The 18,887-nt window shown below is 43.5% G+C and overlaps 1 protein-coding gene across 1 annotated transcript in view; it reads left to right on the plus strand.

Annotated features, from left to right (window-relative positions):
* katna1 (katanin p60 (ATPase containing) subunit A 1) overlaps positions 1 to 18,887 on the plus strand; it is a 58,171-nt gene that overhangs the window by 11,536 nt on the left and 27,748 nt on the right. Inside the window, exons 3-6 of the mRNA XM_037686062.1 lie at positions 7,296 to 7,485; positions 8,151 to 8,248; positions 8,647 to 8,752; positions 8,826 to 8,984. Of these exons, the coding sequence (XP_037541990.1) occupies positions 7,296 to 7,485; positions 8,151 to 8,248; positions 8,647 to 8,752; positions 8,826 to 8,984 (553 nt within the window). The remainder of the gene's footprint in view (positions 1 to 7,295; positions 7,486 to 8,150; positions 8,249 to 8,646; positions 8,753 to 8,825; positions 8,985 to 18,887) is intronic.

Here is an 18,887-nt window from a genome sequence, read left to right on the forward strand (position 1 = left end):
GGGGGGGGGGGGTGTTGGTAGACACGGCGCTCGGCTGTGTTGATGGGGCGGTGCGCCCCACTTGTATAATGGTAGGGGAAATACTGCACCATGTGTGTAGCCCACAGGTGCAGGGGAAGCTCCCTCCTGCAGCTGATCAGCTGATCTCCTTCTCTGCCACACATTTCTCCTGCTGCAGCGTTGTGATTGTTAACCCTTTGCTGTCCAGATGCACCGATCGACTTTTGTCTTCCAACTTAAAATTCAAAGTACAAACCGGATTCCAAAATAGTTGGGACACTAAACAAATTGTGAATAAAAACTGAATGCAATGATGTGGAGGTGCCAACATCTAATATTTTATTCAGAATAGAACACAAATCACAGATCAAAAGTTTAATCTGAGTAAATGTAACATTTTAAAGGAAAAATATGTTTATTCAAAATTTCACGGCGTCAACAAATCCCAAAAAAGTTGGGACAAGTCCATTTTTACCACTGTGTGGCATCCCCCCTTCTTCTTACAACACTCAACAGACGTCTGGGGACAGAGGAGACCAGTTTCTCCAGTTTAGAAATAGGAATGCTCTCCCATTCATGTCTAATACAGGCCTCTAACTGTTCAATCATCTTGGGCCTTCTTTGTCACACCTTCCTCTTTATGATGCGCCAAATGTTCTCTATAGGTGAAAGATCTGGACTGCAGGCTGGCCATTTCAGTACCCTGATCCTTCTCCTACGTAGCCATGATGTTGTGATTGCTGCAGAATGTGGTCTGGCATTATCGTGTTGAAAAATGCAGGGTCTTCCCTGAAAGAGATGACGTCTAGATGGGAGCATATGTTGTTCTAGAACCTGAACATACAGTGAGGAAAATAAGTATTTGAACACCCTGCGACTTTGCACGTTCTCCCACTTTGAAATCATGGAGGGGTCTGAAATGTTCATTTTAAGTACATGTCCACTGTGAGAAACATAATCTAAAAGAAAAATCCAGAAATCACAATGTATGATTTTTTAATAATTTATTTGTGTGTTACTGCTGCAAATAAGTATTTGAACACCTGTGAAAATCAATGTTAATATTTGGTACAGTATCTTTGTTTGCAGTTACAGAGGTCAAAGGTTTCCTGTAGTTTTTCATCAGTTTTACTGCAGCAGAGATGTTGGGACATTCCTCAACACAGATCTTCTCTAGATCATCCAGGTTTCTGGGCTGTCGCTGAGAAACACATAGTTTGAGCTCCCTCCAAAGATTTTCTGTAGGGTTCAGGTCTGGAGACTGGCTGGGCCACTCCAGAACCTTGATATGCTTCTTATGGAGCCACTCCTTGGTTCTCCTGGCTGTGTGCTTTGGGTCATTGTCTTGTTGGAAGACCCAGCCATGACTCATCTTCAATGCTCTAACTGAGGGAAGGAGGTTGTTCTCCAAAATCTCTCACTACATGGCCCTGGTCATCCTCTCCTTAATACAGTGCAGTCGTCCTGTCCCATGTGCAGAAAAACACCCCCAAAGCATGATGCATCCACCCCCATGCTTCACAGTAGGGATGGTGTTTTTGGGATGGTACTCATCATTCTTAGTCCTTCAAACACGGCGAGTGGAATTAAGACCAAAAAGTTCTATTTTGGTCTCATGTGACCACAGAACTTTCTCCCATGACTCCTCTGGATCATCCAAATGGTCATGGACCAACTTAAGACGGGCCTGGACGTGTGCTGATTTAACCAGGGGAACCTTCCTTGCCATGCATGATTTTAAACTATGACGTCTTAGTGTATTACCCACAGTAACCATGGAAACAGTGGTGCCAGCTCTCTTCAGGTCATGGACCAGCTCCTCCCGTGTAGTTCTGGGCTGATTCCTCACCTTTCTTAGGATCATTGATACGCCACGAGGTGAGATCTTGCATGGAGCCCCAGTCCGAGGGAGATTGACAGTCATGTTTAGCTTCTTCCATTTTCTAATAGTTGCTCCAACAGTTGATCTTTTTTCACCAAGCTGCTTGGCAATTGCCTCGTAGCCCTTTCCAGCCTTGTGGAGGTCTACAATTTTGTCTCTGGTGTCTTTGGACAGCTCTTTGGTCTTAGCCATGTTAGTAGTTGGAGTCTTACTGATTGTGTGGGGTGGACCGGTGTCTTTATGCAGCTACCGACCTCAAACAGGTGCTTCTAATTTAGAATAATAAGTGGAGTGGAGGTGGACGTTATAGAGGAGGACTAACAGGTCTTTGAGGGCCAGAACTGTTGCTGATTGGCAGGTGTTCAAATACTTATTTGCAGCAGTAACACACAAATTAATTATTAAAAAAATGATACATTGTGATTTCAGGATTTTTCTTTTAGATTATGTCTCTCACAGTGGACATGCACCTAAGATAAAAAATTCAGACCCCTCCATGATTATTAAGTGGGAGAACTTGCAAAGTCGCAGGGTGTTCAAATACTTATTTTCCTCACTATAGTTCTCTGCATTAATGGTGCCTTTCCAGACATGCAAGCTGCCCATGCCACAAGCGCTCATGCAACCCCATACCATCAGTGATGCAGGCTTTTGATCGGAGCGTTGATAACAACTTGGGCTATCCTTGTCCTCTCTGGTCCGGATGACATGGCGTCCCAGTGTTCCATAAAGAACTTCAAATCGTGACTCATCTGACCACAGAACAGTCTTCCATTTTTCCACACTCCATTTTAAATGACCCCTGGCCCAGTGCAAACATCTGAGCTTGTGGAGCTTGCTTAGAAATGGCTTCCTCTTTGCACTGTAGAGTTTCAGCTGGCAACGACGGATGGCACGGTGGATTGTGTTCACTGACAATGCTTTCTGGAAGTATTCCTGAGCCCATTCTGTTATTTCCTTGACAGTGGCATTCCTGTTTGAGGTGCAGTGACGTTTAAGGGCCCGGAGATCACGAGCATCCAGTAGAGTTTTACGGCCTTGACCCTTACGCACAGCGATTGTTCCAGATTCTCTGAATCTTTTGATGATGTTATGCACGGTTGATGATGATAACTTAAAAGTCTTTGCTATTTTACGCTGGGTAACACCATTCTGGTATTGTTGCACTATCTTTCTGCGCAACAATGGTGGAATTGGTGATCCTCTTACCATCTTGGCTTCTGAGAGACACTGACACTCTGAGAAGCTCTTTTTATACCCAATCATGTTGTCAATTGACCTAATTAGTGTTAATTGGTCTTCCAGCTGTTCGTTATATGCTCAATTTCCTTTTTCCAGCCACTTATTGCTACTTGTCCCAACTTTTTTGGGATTTGTTGACACTGTGAAATTTTGAATCAACATATTTTTCTTTTAAAATGTTACATTTACTCAGATTAAACTTTTGATCTGTCATCTATGTTATATTATGAATAAAATATTGACTTTTGCCACCTCCACATCATTGCATTCAGTTTTTATTCACAATTTGTTTAGTGTCCCAACTTTTATGGAATCGGGTTTGTATGTCACATCGTAAAATCATCGTGATCACAAAATATAAAAGTGTTAAGTTATTTTTCATTATTTTAGAACTTCTATGTTCTGTTGTTTCAGTGTCATTGATCAAGAACATTTGTGCTCCGTGCTGCAGAGCTGAAGCTGTGTGACGTCCTGTGATGTCCTGATGTCGCTTCTCTACAATTTAAATTTAAACACTGTAACATAAACAGTCCATGTTGCATGGATTGTTTATTTAAAATGTTTAAATTTAACTTGTTTATTTAAGGAGGGAGATTGGGAGTAACAGGTGATGAGTGTGATTGCAGCCTGGCACATGTCATGACAGAGTTTACTGAACTTGAACTGAACTTGAACTTGAACTACTGTATCCCTACTTCGCAGGTTTTTCACTTATCGTGGGGAGGCGTGGTCCCAAACACCCGCGAAAAATGAGTGACTACTGTAGTACAAGAATCAGCCACTTGATGGCGGTTCACAGCCATTGCTTGATTTCAACGCACGTTCAGACTGCATGATCGTCATGAGTCGTCATGATGTTTCGCTGTCTGACTCCTGGTTACAACCATTATACCTTAAAAATGAACACAATAACTATCTAAACATAATCACTGGACAGAACAGTGCCAAACACTTACGTAACCAAATTTATTTAAAACATGTTTGCAGGTAAAATATTACCAAGAAGTCTTATCGAGGTCATGTGACCAGAAGTCAAATAGTGCCAGTAAAATACAGTAAATATTCATTAAATTAGTATCATTGATTTCTTTTTATTGGTAAACCTTTTGATAACAGCTGCAGTTTTTAAATGTACGTTTTAAATAAATTTGATGTGATTTCTCCTCAGCACGGCTCATATGAGCAGGAGGGAGGGGGAACAGCCCCACCCTTCCATTGTCTCCTTCGCTCTGTTTAATGCACCTGTTTGAGCTTCAATGAGATCCTGGTATTTAAACACATATTTACCGTACACACAAAGAATGTTAAAACTTTTGTTTAAATATGTATCGGTCTTGACTGACTGCTTTAAAAATAAATCTGACAACGTCTCTTCTCCTCCACTGAGCTCTCATGACGATAAGGGAGGGGGGGAGAAACTTCTGCCGTTCGTGGTCTCCTCTGCTCTATTTCATGCGTTCGGATGTGAGTTTAAAATGAGATCCCGGTATTTAAACGCTTATTTACCGACACAGAAAGAATGTTAAAACTTTTATTAAAGCATGTACCAGACTTGACTGCCAATGCCTGACCATCGAGACGTTGATGCAGACTAGAGTTGCACTCGGGTCCAAATAATCCGAACTGACCCGGCCCCAGCCCGCAGCCATCATCTCTGAACCCCACCTGCTCCGAAGAATTAACAGTAATTACAGGTCCAAACCTGAAAACATCCTGACATTTTGAATTAAGCTTTGGCTGCTTATTCTACCGACTATTATTAATGTTTGGCAGACGTGCGCGGCTGAGGGGCAGATCTTCAGAGCTGAAGGGACGTCACAGCACATTAAACGCTTCCCCTGCTTCTGTCTGCATCCTGCTCTGACATGTCAGATATTTTGTGATCTCACCTGTTTGGGTCTCGGCCGCGCGTCCGCTGAGTGCTGCGGCTGAATGAACGTCCATTTGGGCTGGTGGGTCTCTGGCAGTGGTCCATCTGAAGCTTAACTGAACTTTTTACCTCTTTCAACCGGCCGGTCAGCGCGCGGTCAAATGGCCACGTGCAGCAGGTGCAGTATGGCAAGCCATGTTTGCATATATTGGATTGTCGGCCGCGCGCGTCCCTGACGCAATAAGAAGCCCGACACCGACCTGGCCCACCCATTAAGCACGTTATTATGGCCCGGTCCGACTCCGGGTCGGGCGGGGCCGGGCTCCAGGTTTGGGTTAGAAATGATAGCTCTAATGCAGAGCTTCAGCTGTTTCCTCCTCGACAGCCGATCACTTTTAACATGAAAGCTGCGTCATAAGAAATTCTCTGTGTGTTTTCCATTATCGCTGAACAAGTGAACAGATCTGTGCATGAAGCGCAAAACACGATAACACGGGAAGGGCCTGAAGAAATTCATTCCCGTCTGTCTTGGGGGATGGTCCTTGAGAGTACCTCATTGGTCATTCAGGTTAGACTTCTGGTCACATGATGACAGAGTGGGTGGAGTTATGGTTGGGTATTTGAAACTGAGCAAAAGATCGTGTACATGTGATTACCTGAGGACATTCCCTCTGTCACAAACACCTGCCCCCATGAGGGGCAGGGTGCTGGGAACCATGAACGTCCAGCTCTGTCAAAGGAAAATGTTAGTCAGCAACAGGAAGTTACCGAGAGATGGCAGGAAGTCTGTCAAAATAAAATATAAAATTTAAATTTTTGAAAATTATGAAAGAAATACATAAATAAGACGTTCCTGCATATAAACCGTTTGGTACAAAGTGTGAGGAAAAAAGTAGCGGCTTGTACACTGGCAATTACAGTATTCCTCCAAACTGAGGTAATTCAAAAAGCTATTTACAGCAGGTAAGATATTATGTATTCACAACTTTTCCACATAAATTGTAAAGATGTAAAACGGATGTTGGAATTGATGAAGACAGAATTTGATAAAATACAAACTTGGTTTAAACTTAATAAATTATCATTAAATTTAGATAAAACTAAATACATGATATTTAGTAACAAAAAGAGAACTGTTGATGATCCATTTAAAATTGAGGGTGTTGAGATTTGTAGAGTTAATGAGATGAAATTTTTGGGTGTAATCATTGATGAACAGCTAACATGGAAAAATCACATCAATTCTGTAAGAACAAAAATATCTAAATCTATTGCAGTACTATACAAAGTCAGGGAATTATTAAATGATAAAGCTTTGTACATGTTGTATAACACAATCATTGTTCCACATTTAATCTATTGCATTGATGTTTGGGGGAAAGCGTGTAAAACATTTACTAAACCTATTTTTATTTTACAGAAAAGAGCTGTAAGAATTATCACCAGAAAGCATTACAGTCACCCATCAAGCACATTATTTTATCAACTGAACTTATTGAAGTTCCATGATTTGGTAGATTACAGTATTTTATCAGTTATGTATAGGGCTCAAAATAACACATTACCGTTAAATATCCAAAGAAATGTTGTTAAAAGACAAAGTTGTTATAATCTTAAGGGGATAGAGATATTTGTCAAACCAAAATTCAGAACTAGTCTGAAGGGAAGGTCTACCTCAATCCAAGGAGTTGGATTGTGGAATGGTCTAGAGAGTGATGTGAAAAATGTCAAGTCAATGTGTACATTTAAGAAAAAGATCAAAACTGAATTGTTAAAAAAGTATATATGAAGTAGCTTAGTGTGTGTTTTGTATTAGAATTAGAAAAATTATAAAGTTATTCATTTTGTTCTGTTACTTGAAAATTATTATGATTGAAATAATTGTTTGAAAAAAGGGGCAGATATAATAAGATTTGTTCTTCTTTCTGCTGCCTTTCATTTTAAATCTTTTGTATCTTTTTATATTGTTATGGAATTGTTTTGTACTTTTTTTTAAATGAATAAACTTTATACCATACCATACATAAATCCACTTCAAAATGAGCAAATTCCTTGAAGTTTGAAATAATTTAAAAGAAAAGCTCCCAAGATCTGCATGAGTCATATGTAATAGCAGCAGATTTATTCCTAACGTTTGAACTCTGTTGTTTCTTGCTTCAACGACAGACATGCCAATCAGAATGACGATGTTTTTAAGTCTTTTTGCCTTCTGTCACACTGTCTTCGTTCAGTTCATACTGACCCATGATGCTGCTTGCAGCTGTAGTCGTCAGATGTGTCACGTTCTCCTTGTCCTGTCAGGCGTCCAGCTAACACACATAAAGACAGCAAACCTCCCAACAACCGCCTGAGTGCAGCTTTGAGGGCCCAGCCGAAGCAGTCACCTCGAGGACACGAGGACAGAAACAGACCTTCTAAAGGCAAAGAAAAGAAGGAGGTGAAGGAGCCAAAGGAAGGAAAGGAGCCTGCTGGCAAAATAAAGGATGAAAAGGTGAGCCTCATGAAGTCATGTCAACGTGGAATATTTCAATTCACTTCAGTTGTAAAGTGTCAAGTCACAACAGAAGTCATCCCAGGACACTGAACACAAACATTCATGTACACTATAAAAGCCAAATAGTACATTTCTTGGAAGAAAACAGTACTTGTCCATAAAAATAATGAGTTCCAACTGGAGGAGTTCAAGCGTCTCGGGGTTTTGTTCACGAGTGAGGGAAGAATGGAGCGTGAGGTTGACAGACGGATTGGTGCAGTGTCTGCAGTACTGTGGACTCTGTGCTGGTCCGTTGTGGTGAAGAGGGAGCTGAGCTGTAAGGCAAAGTTCTCTGTTTACCGGTCGGTCTACGTTCCTCCCCTCACCTGTAGCCACGAACTCTGTGACCAAAAGAATGAGATCGTGGACACAGGCGGTTGAAATGAGTTTCCTCTGTTGGCCTGGGAACGTCTTGGGTACTCCCAGAAGAGCTGGAAGAGGTGGCCGTGGAAAGAGATTTCTGGGCCTTCCTGCTCAAGATGCTCCACCCCAAGACCTGACTCCGGAACAAGAGATGGAGTCAGTCAGTCCGTCCCTCCCTCCTGTCCATCCATGGTGATTCCAGTTTTTCCTCTCAGAGCAGGTAACTGAGAAGAATGCTGTTTGTGTTTTGGTTTGTCTAGGAGAAAGAAGTCAAAAAATTTGACTGGACTGGATACGATAAAGACCTTGTGGAGGCTCTGGAGAGAGATATCATATCTCAGAATCCAAACGTTAAATGGTAAGTGTTTTGTTTTGTCATCAGTTTATTTTCTGACACCAACATGGTTTTAAACAAGTCATACTGTAGACTGGGAGAAAACCAGTGAAACCGATTTGTTGAGCTGCTGTTCCTGCTTTTCAGTGTAGTTCTCCAGAAGCTGTGATCTGCAGGAATCTGGGTCTGTTAAAGCAGCTTATCCTGTTAGTTTATGAAAGCCTGCAGCGCAGAGCTTGTTAACATTTAGTTGGAGTCCACGTGTATTAGGAAGAACATCAGAGTCACATGCTGTTCTGCTGGAAACATTCGTTGAATTGTTGCTGTTGAGCCTCTTCTCTGTAGATGATTGAATTTGAAGGTGGTCATCTTCCTGACTGCTGTCAAATGTAACTCATGTCTATTGTTGTTGTTGTTTTAAGGGATGACATTGCAGACTTAGAAGATCCCAAAAAACTTCTGAAGGAAGCGGTTGTCCTGCCAATGTGGATGCCAGATTTTTTTAAAGGCATCCGGAGACCATGGAAGGTGCTGATTTACAGAGTTGTAACTTTTTTCATTTACGTCTGTTTGATTGTCTGATTGTTCCTTTCTTCTTTAGGGAGTGCTCATGGTGGGGCCTCCAGGCACAGGGAAGACTCTTTTGGCCAAAGCAGTTGCTACTGAATGCAGAACCACATTTTTCAATGTCTCTTCCTCTACGCTCACCTCCAAGTACAGAGGAGAGTCTGAAAAGCTTGTTCGTCTTTTGTTTGAAATGGTGAGCTGAGATATTTTACTAACCACTTCACCCCCACAGACCTGACTGCTCGACTTGTTTCACATGCTTCCTTGCCCTCAGTCAGACCCAAACTGGAGGTCTGGTCTCTGTTCAGGTTCATTCCTTTGAATTGGGGACCAGGACGCCCTGACATTTGTTAGGGTGTTGCCATGCACTGAATATCACGTGACAAAGTTTTAACACAGTCACTTTTAGGTCTTTTTTTGTTTATTTTTGCACAGTTGCTGGCTGCACGGTGGAACTGTTGGTTATCACTGTTGCCTCACAGCAGAAGGTCACAAGTTCGACTTCCAGCTGGGACTGTGTAGAGTTTCCATGTTTCTAAAGTTAGTTGATTCTAGAATTGTGCCACTTGGGGTGGCTGCATGTTGGAGTAGCTCGGTTACATTCATTCTAGCATATTGCTTTTGAAAAGTTTAATTCCTCTTTTTTCTGGATTAGATCACTTTTTTTGGATGAATGTTTCCTCTGGTATCGGATGCTGTGCAACTGGACAGATTTTTACTGAAAACTCATTTGTTATGATGCATAACTATGACGACAAAGTGTTTTTGTTTTGTTTTTACAACCGGGAGCAACCGATTAACATCTCAAAAGCTCAAATCACTCGACAGCCCCAAATTCCAAAGGAGTTTAAAAGGAGGCACTGTGGATGCATTTTTGTCTACTTGGCGGAGGTGTTCGAGTACCTGACAGCCGACATCCTGGAGCTGGCAGGACACGTGGCTCGTGACAACAAGAAGACCAGGCTCGTCCCCAACACCTGCAGCTGGGCATCCGTGGCATACAAGGAGCTCAGCAGGCTGCTGGGAGGAGTGACCATCGCTCGGGGAAGACTTCTGCTGGGTGGCCCAGAAGGACTGAGAGGCCTGCTGGGTCCAAGTGGACGGATCGGCATCTGTGGCCAGATTCGCTGCAAGAGATCCTTCCTGCCCACAGCCATCAACATCTCTTTAATGAAACCAGGATGAGTTACAACAACATTTACTATAATTCTCAGACTACAAAACACATCTTTCTCTACGTTGCACATAATAAATATAAGATAAATCATAACTTTGTACATAAATAAGACGCTCCGGTTATTAGGCGGCGGGCATCCACCGTTCTTCGTCAGGAACTGTGCCCAGTCAGCTCCGGCAGCATGCAGCTTTCTTGTTGTACAATAATCAGCCACCAGATGGCGTTTCACAGAATATAGTTCGCTTTCAACATACGCTCAGACTGCATAGTCGTCACAAGTCTTCATGAAACTTTGCTGTCTGACTCATGGTTACAACAAGAAAACCTACAAAATGAACACAATATCTATCAAAGCATAATCTAATAAGCATAATCTCTGTACAGAACAGTTCCAAACACCTCCGTAACAGAAATTGTTAAAAAATTATTTACCAGTCAATACCGTAATTGCCGGTGTAAAAGCCGCTACTTTTTTTCTTACACTTTGTACCCCACGCTTTCTATCAGGAGCATCTTATTTATGTATTTTTTTCATAATTTTCAAAATTTATATTTTTATATTTTTATTTTGAAAGACTTCCTGCCATCTCTCAGTAAGCTGCTGACTAACATTTTCCTTTGACAAAGCAAGGCACTCATGGCTTCCAGCACCCCACTCGTCATGGGAGCATGCATTTGTGACACAGAATGCCCTCAGGTAATCACATGTACCAAACCTCTTGCTGATAATTGCAAATTGCCTACCATAACTCCACCCACTCTGTCATCATGTGACCAGAAGTCTGACCTGAATGACCAACGAGGTACTCTCGAGGACCATCCCCCAAGGTTGACGTGACAATTTCTTCAGATCGTTCCCGTGTTGTTACCGGATTTTTCGCTTCATGCACAGACCTGTTCATTTGTTCAGCGATAATGGAAAACACACGGAGAATTTCTTATGACGCAGCTTTCATGTTAAAAGCGATTGGTTGTGGAGGAGGAAACGGCTGCAGCCCATAAGCTGCATCAACGTCTCGATGGTCAGGCTTTGGAGATGCTAAAGCAGTCAAGTGTGGTACATGTTTTAATAAAAGTTTAACATTCTTTCTGTGTAGGTAAATATGCATTTAAATATCGGGATCTCATTTTAAATTCTCATCCAAACACGAGCATGACTCAGCGTGACCTCAGCCCAAGTGAGGAAGACTTTCAGGAGGATTAATCCTCACAAAGCAACCGGCCCAGACAACATCCCTGGGAAGGTGCTGAAAGAATGTGCCGATCAGCTCTGCGAGGGGCTGCCTGACATCTTTAACACCTCACTTACCCTGGCAACAGTTCCCACCTGCCTGAAGACCACCACCATCATCCCAGTCTCAAAGAGCTCTACAGTGACTGGTCTGAATGACGTATTGGCCAGTGGCCCTCACCCCGATAGTCACTAAATGCTTCTAAAGACTGGTCATGATCCACATCAAAACAACCATCAACATCAGCGAGGACCCTCACCAGTACGCATACCGTGAGAATCAATGAACAGAAGACACCATCTCCTCAGTGATCCACAATGCTCTCACCTGCCTGGACGCCTGGAGCAGAAGAACTCCTATGTCCGTATGCTCTTTGTGGACTTATGTCTGCCTTCAATACCATGACCCTCCAGACCCTGATAGACAAACTACTCACACTAGGACTAAGCCCCTCCATTTGTAATTGGGTCCTAGACTTCTTAACAAACAGATCTCAGTCTGTGAGGATCCACAACTTCTCCTCCACCATACCCCTCAGCACTGGCTCCCCTCAGGGCTGTGTGCTGAGCCCTCTCCTGTTCACTCTGCTTATGTACGACTAAGCATCTACCCATCCAGGCTGTCACATTGTAAAGTTTGCAGATGATACAGCGGTGGTGGGATGCATCACAAACAACGATGTGTCCAGCTACAGGCAGGAGGTGGAACACCTGGAGAGCTGGTGCAAAAAGAATAATCTTCACATCAATGTGAAGAAGATGAAGGAGATGGTCGTGGACTTAAGACGGAACAAACACCCCTATCCTCCTACCCCCCCCCCCCCCCCCTGAACATAGTAGGATCTACTGTGGAAGTGGTCTCTAGCTACGAGTACAGACCCTTTCCAAAAAATTAGAATATCATGGAAAAGTTGGTTCACTTCCATAATTCCATTCACAAAGTTAATCTTTAATAGATGATAGATTCAGGGCCCACAGTTTAAACAGTTTCAAGTATTTCTTCGTTTATTTTTACATAATTTGGTCTTCCAGCTCATGAAACCCATGAAAACAGGATTTCTAAAAATTTGAATACTGTGGAGAAATCAGTCCAAATGTTGCAGGACATGAATGTTTAAACTGAGTATGACACTAATCATCTGCTAAACTCAAAGCACCTGCACAGGTTTCCCCAGGTGTCATTAAATTGTTTCAGTTCGGTTCAATATGGGGAAGACTGCAGACATAACTGTCCAGAAGACCATCATTGAGACCCTCCATAGGATGGGTAAGCCACAAAAGTTCATAGCTACGGAGGCTGGCTGTTCACAGAGTGCTGTGTCCAAGCACATCAATGGAAAGTCTAGTGGAAGGGCAAAATGTGGCAGGAGAAGATGCACCAGCAAAAGAGATGACCATGGGCTTCAGTGGATTATCAAACAGAGAAGATTCCAGAATCTGTCAAAGATCCAGAAAGACTGGAATGAGGCGGGAGTCACAGCTTCAAAAACCACCACATTCAGACACATCTGGGAGATGGACTACAACTGTCGGGTTCCTTGGTCCTTTTTTCCAATGAAAGTAAAGTGCCTTTCATTCAGAAATCAAGGTCCATGGGTTTGGAAGAAGAAGGGTGAGGAACAGAACCCATACTGCTTGAGGTCCAGTGTGAAATATCCACAGTCCGTCATGATTTGTGGTGCAATGTCCGGTGCAGGTGTTGGTAAACTCTGTTTTCTTAAATCCAAGGTCACTGCAACAGTCTACCAGAATGTTTTAGAGGACTTCATGATTCCTTCTGCTGAGGATCTGTATGGAGATGCAGATTTAATCTTCCAGCAGGACCTGGTCCCTGCCCATGCCTCCAGAAGCACCAAAACCTAGTTTGATGTCCATGCCACAGTGCTTGACTGGCCAGCCAACTGGCCGGACCTAAACCCCATTGAGAATCCATGGAGTCTTCTCAAGAGGAACATGAGGGGCACCAGACCCAACTACAAAGAAGATCTGACAGCATCAAGGAAATCTGGGCTTCCATAACTCCTAGTCAATGCCACAGGCTGATTGTCTCAATGCCACGTCACATCGAGGCAGAGATTAAGACAAAGGGATTCACAACCAAGTATTAAAGATTGACATATCATTTTGAAAGAACCATATTTTGATTGATTTGTTGTGATCCTAATTTCTTTTTTTTTTCTGCAAAAACTGAGTAGTAGTGTGGGCTGATGTCTTCACAGTATTCTAATTTTTTGAATTCCCGTTTTTGTGGGTTTCATGAGCTGGAAGAGTCAGAGTCAGATTCTTTATTGTCATTCGCACCTCATGTGGTACATGTGGTGGAGCGAAATTATGTACACAGGGTCCCAGTTACATCCAACAATAAAATGTATAAGAAAAACAGTAATAGCATCTAAGATATGAACAAAGAAGAACATCAACTAAATATACACTAAGCACTCATAACATAAAAACATTGAACATCAGCACAAACATGAACATGAGTCTGTGAGCAGATGTGCACGCATGAACACATCAACATTGAAACAGATCAGCAGCAACATGAAACAGATCAGCAGCAACATGAAACAGATCAGCAGCAACATGATGTGGTTTTTCACAGTGATTATTCTAGTTAGAGATTCTAACAGCTTCAGGGTAGAAGCTGTTCCTCAGTCTAGTGGTTCTACACTTAATGCTCCTCAACCTCCTTCCTGAGGGGAGTGGGGCAAAAAGTGTGTGTGCTGGGTGAGTGTGGTCCTTCATGATGCAGGTGGCCCTCTTCCTGCATCTGGAGGTGTAGATGTCTGTGATGGTGGGGAGGCTGACTCCGACAGACTTCTGTGCAGCCTTCACCACTCTCTGCAAAGCTTTTCTTTCTGCAGCTGTGCAGCCTCCATGCCACACATTGATGCTGGAGCACAGGATGCTCTCCACTGCACACCTGTAGAAGGAGGTGAGGACTGAGCTTCCCAGACCAGCTCGTCTCAGCCGTCTGAAGAAGTAGAGTCTCTGATGAGCTTTCTTGATCAGGCTGGTGGTGTTGTTGCTCCAGCTGAGGTTGTCATTCATGTGTACACCCAAGTACTTGTAGCTAGAAACCACTTCCACCACAGATCCTCTTATGTTCAGGGGGGTGTAGATGTTTTTGTTCCTTCTGAAGTCCACAATCATCTCCTTTGTCTTCTTCACATTGATATGAAGGTTATTCTCTTTGCACCAGCTCTCCAGGTGTTCCACCTGTTGCCTGTAGCTGGACTCATCATTGTTTGTGATGCATCCCACCACCGCTGTATCATCTGCAAACTTTACAATGTGACAGCCCTGGATGAGTAGCTGCACAATCATACGTGAGCAGAGTAAACAGGAGGGGGCTCAACACACGTCCCTGAGGAGAGCCAGTGCTGAGGGGTATGGTGGAGGAGAAGTTGTGGATCCTCACAGACTGTGGTCTGTTTGTTAAGAAGTTTAGTACCCAGTTGCAAATGGAGGGGCTTAGTCCTAGTGTGGATAGTCCATCAGGGTTTGGGGGATCATGGTGTTGAAGGCGGATGTGAAGTCCACAAAGAGCATACGGACGTAAGAGTTTTTCTGCTCCAGATGGTTGAGTGCAGTGTGGACCACAGAGGAGATGGCATCCTCTGTTGATCGGTTCTCACGGTATGCATACTGATGAGGGTCCTTGTTGATGTTGATGGTTGTTCTGATGTGGATCATGACCAGTCTTTAGAAGCATTTAGTGACTATCGGGGTGAGGGCCACTGGCCTATAGTCATTCAGACCAGTCACTGTAGAGCTTTTTGGGACTGGGATGATGGTGGCAGTTTTCAGGCATGTGGGAACTGTCTCCAGGGTAAGTGAGGTGTTAAAGATGTCTGCCAGCACCTCGCAGAGCCGATCGGCACATTCCTTCAACACTTTTCCGGGGATGTTGTCTGGGCCAGTTGCCTTGTGCGGATTAATCCTCCTGAAGGTACTCCTTACTTAGGCTGAGGTCATGCTGAGATGCTCTTCATCCGGTGGTGAGGTGAGTCTGGTGCTGGGTGGTCTGTTTGGGTCTTCAAAGCGTGCATAGAACTTGTTGAGGGCATCAGGCAGAGATGGGTCTTTGGGGCATTGTTCACTCCTTCCTTTATAATCTGTTATGCACTTAATGCCCCTCCACATGCTCCGAGGGTCTTGTGAGATGAATTGACCCTCAATCCTCTGTACATATGTGCCCTTGGCCTTCTTAATACCAGCAACCAGCTCTATTCTTGTCCTACTCAGCTCCTCTGAGATTCCAGACCTGAAGGCAGTGTTCCTGGCTTCTAGCAGGGTGCGCACCTCTGCATTCAGCCAAGGTTTTCTGTTTGGGTGGCTTTTAACATATCTGATAGTGGAGACAGTCTCAGTACATGTACTAATGTAACCCAGAACTGAGGATGTGTATTGGTCTAGATCAAGCTATCTTCCATTTTCAGCAGCTTCTCTGAAAACCTGCCAGTCTGTTCGGTCAAAACAATCTCTCAGTATGGGGCCACTGTCCTGGATCAACATTTAACTTCCTTTTGTATCGGTCTGGAGCATATCGGCTGGGGCATATAAGCCAGAGTCAGGAAGATTGAGATGTGGTCTGACAGGAAGCCCAAATTATGTAAAAATAAACAAATAAATACTTGAAATTGTTTAAATTGTGGGCCCTGAATCTATCATCTATTAAATATTAACTTTTTAAATGGAATTGTGGAAGTTAAACAACTTTTCCATGACATTCTAATTTTTTGGAAAGGGTCTGTGCTTGGGTGTGCACCTGAATTACAACCTCAGCTGGGGCAACAACAGCACCAGCCTGATGAAGAAAGCTCATCAGAGACTCTACTTCCTCAGGCGGCTGAGACGAGCTGGTCTGGGAAGCTCAGTCCTCAACTCCTTCTACAGGTGTGCAGTGGAGAGCATCCTGTGTTCCAGCATCAAAGTGTGTCATGGAGGCTGCACAGCTGCAGAAAGAAAAGCTTTGCAGAGAATCCAAAACAAAGCTATCTGGTCCTCTGGACATTCAAAAAAACAAAACAAAGCAAAAACAATGTAGATACGTTTTGTCTTTCATCCAAAAGACTTCCTCAGTCTGAGGTGCTGTATTCAGCTCAGTCTCTTAAATAGCACCTTCTCAGAGTGGATCAACCAGTTTGCTGCTGACAACCAAAACCAGCTGCTCACATGGTCAAGAAGGACCTTCAGCCTAACAATGTATCATTAGCACACTGATGGCTGTTTACTATTCACAGAGGGTTGAGTGATGCTAGCAATCACAGCATTGTAAGAGGGGGACAGTTGAACCCGGAGGCATCACCCCTGTTTAATGATGGACGATTTCTTTTCACAAAGATGGCCTCCTTTACTCCTCTCTCAAACCATCGTTCCTCTCTGTCCAGGATGTGAACATCTTCATCCTTGAAAGAGTGACCGCTGGCCTGGAGATGAGTGTAGACTGCAGAATCCTGGCCTGATGATGTTGATCTTCTGTGCTGGGCCATCCTTTTGGCCAGTGGCTGTTTAGTTTCCCCGATGTAAGACTGATCACCCTCCTGACACTGAACAGCATACACAATATTACTCTGTTTGTGCCGGGGGACTGGATCTTTGGGATGAACCAGTCTTTGCCGTAATGTATTTTGGGGTTTAAAAGCCACTGGGACGTTATGTTTAGAAAATAAACGTCTCAGTTTCTCTGATACTCCCTCAACATACGGAATGACCACTGGTCTGGGTCTGGGTTCCTCCTTTTCACCTGATGGCTGACTGGAGTCCTATTTGGGTTTCTTCTTTCAGGAAGGCCCAGTTAGGATATCCACATTGCTCTAGAGCCTGTCTTTTGTAGGATTTCTCCTTCTGCCTGGCTCCTGAGTTCGTGGGAACGCTGTCTGCTCTGTGGTACAGAGTCCTGATGACTCCTAACTTGTGCTCCAAAGGGTGATGGGAGTCAAACTACAAATACACACACCACTGTGTGGATGGGTTTGCGGTACACCTCAGTTTGCAAATGTCCTCTATCAGAGACTGAGACCTCACAGTCCAAGAAAGCAAACCTGCCATTTTTTTACATCTTCTCGTGTGAACTTGATGTATTCATCCACAGAGTTGATGTGGTCAGTAAAATGTTGGACTTCCTGAGATTTAATTTTAACCCAGGTGTTGTCAACGTACCTGAACCAATGACTTGGTGGTGTCCCTGAAAAGGACATCAAGGCTCTCTTCTACCTCCTCCATGTACAGGTTGGCAACAATTGGAGAAACTGGAGACCCCATGTCACACCCATGTTTCTGCCTATAATATTGCTCCCCATATGTGAAGTAGGTTGACTACAGGCACAGTTTCAAGAGTTGACACAGTTCTGTGGAAAGCATGGTCCTGCTGCTCAGAGTGGTGTCTGATTTTAATCTTAAATTGACCACCTCTACTGCATCCTCAACAGGAATGCACGTAAAGAGTGATGTGACATCAAAAGAGACCATTGTTTCATCAGTCTCCATGATGACATCCCTCACCTTATCCACAAAGTCCATGGTGTTCTGTATGTGGTGTTCTGAGCTGCCAACTAAAGGGATGAGTACAGACGCCAGATATTTGGAAACATTGTAAGTGACAGAGTTAATCATGCTAACAATTGGTCTTAAAGGTACACTTTGTTTGTGGATTTTAGGTAAAACATACAGACTAGGTGTGGCCTCCCCTGGGTACAGTCTGTGGTACAGAATACGGTCAATAGCCTTGTCCTGCTCGAAAATTTCCAGGCAATCTATCAACTTCTTCTTGTAACTACTTCCTTGATCTCTTTTCAGAGGTTCAAAAGTGGTTAAGTCACTAAGGAGTGTCATAACTTTCACATCCTGGACAGAGAGGAACGATGGTTTGAGAGAGGAGTAAATGAGGCCATCTTTGTGAAAAGAAATTGTCCGTCATTAAACGGGGGTGGAGGTCTCCGGGTTCAACTGTCCCCCTCTTACAATGCTGTGATTGCTAGTATCACTCAACCCCCTGTGAATAGTAAACAGCCATCAGTGTGCTAATGATCCATTGTTAGGCTTATGGTCCTTCTTGACCATGTGAGCAGCTGGTTTTGTTTGTCAGCAGCAAACTGGTTAATCCACTCTGAGAAGGTGCTATTTATAAGATTGAGCAGAATACAGCACCTCAGACCGAGGAAGTCTTTCGGACGAATGACGAAACGTATCTATATTTTTTTGCTTTGTTTTGTTTTTTGTTTTTTTTGAATGTCCAGAGGACCAGATTGAACTGTTTTGGATTTTTCTACCTGGAGAGAGTGGTGAAGGCTGCACAGAAGATGTTGGAGTCAGTTTCCCCACCATCACAGAATCTACACCTCCAGATGCTGGAAGAGAGTCACCTGCATCATGAAGGACTCCACTCACCCAGCACACACACTTTTTGCCCCACTACCTTCAGGAAGGAGGTTGAGGAGCATTAAGTGTAGAACCTCTAGACTCAGGAACAGCTTCTACCCTGTGACTGTTAGACTTCCGGTAAGATGGCGCCCGTGTACATGGCTTGCAATCCACCTCTGCTGATGGTGTTCGAATTATTTTTGTTTTTTGCATTTCACAATCATGAAATCAACTCTCTGCTGGTGTATGACAGACGACAACTTTTGAATCTTCGTTTTTCTGGCACTGAAGTCGCTTATTTGGACCATTATCAGCGTACCTCT

Source organism: Nematolebias whitei, chromosome 12 (genome assembly GCF_014905685.2).
Source record: "Nematolebias whitei isolate Nwh7 chromosome 12, NemWhi1, whole genome shotgun sequence".
NCBI lineage: Eukaryota > Metazoa > Chordata > Actinopteri > Cyprinodontiformes > Rivulidae > Nematolebias > Nematolebias whitei.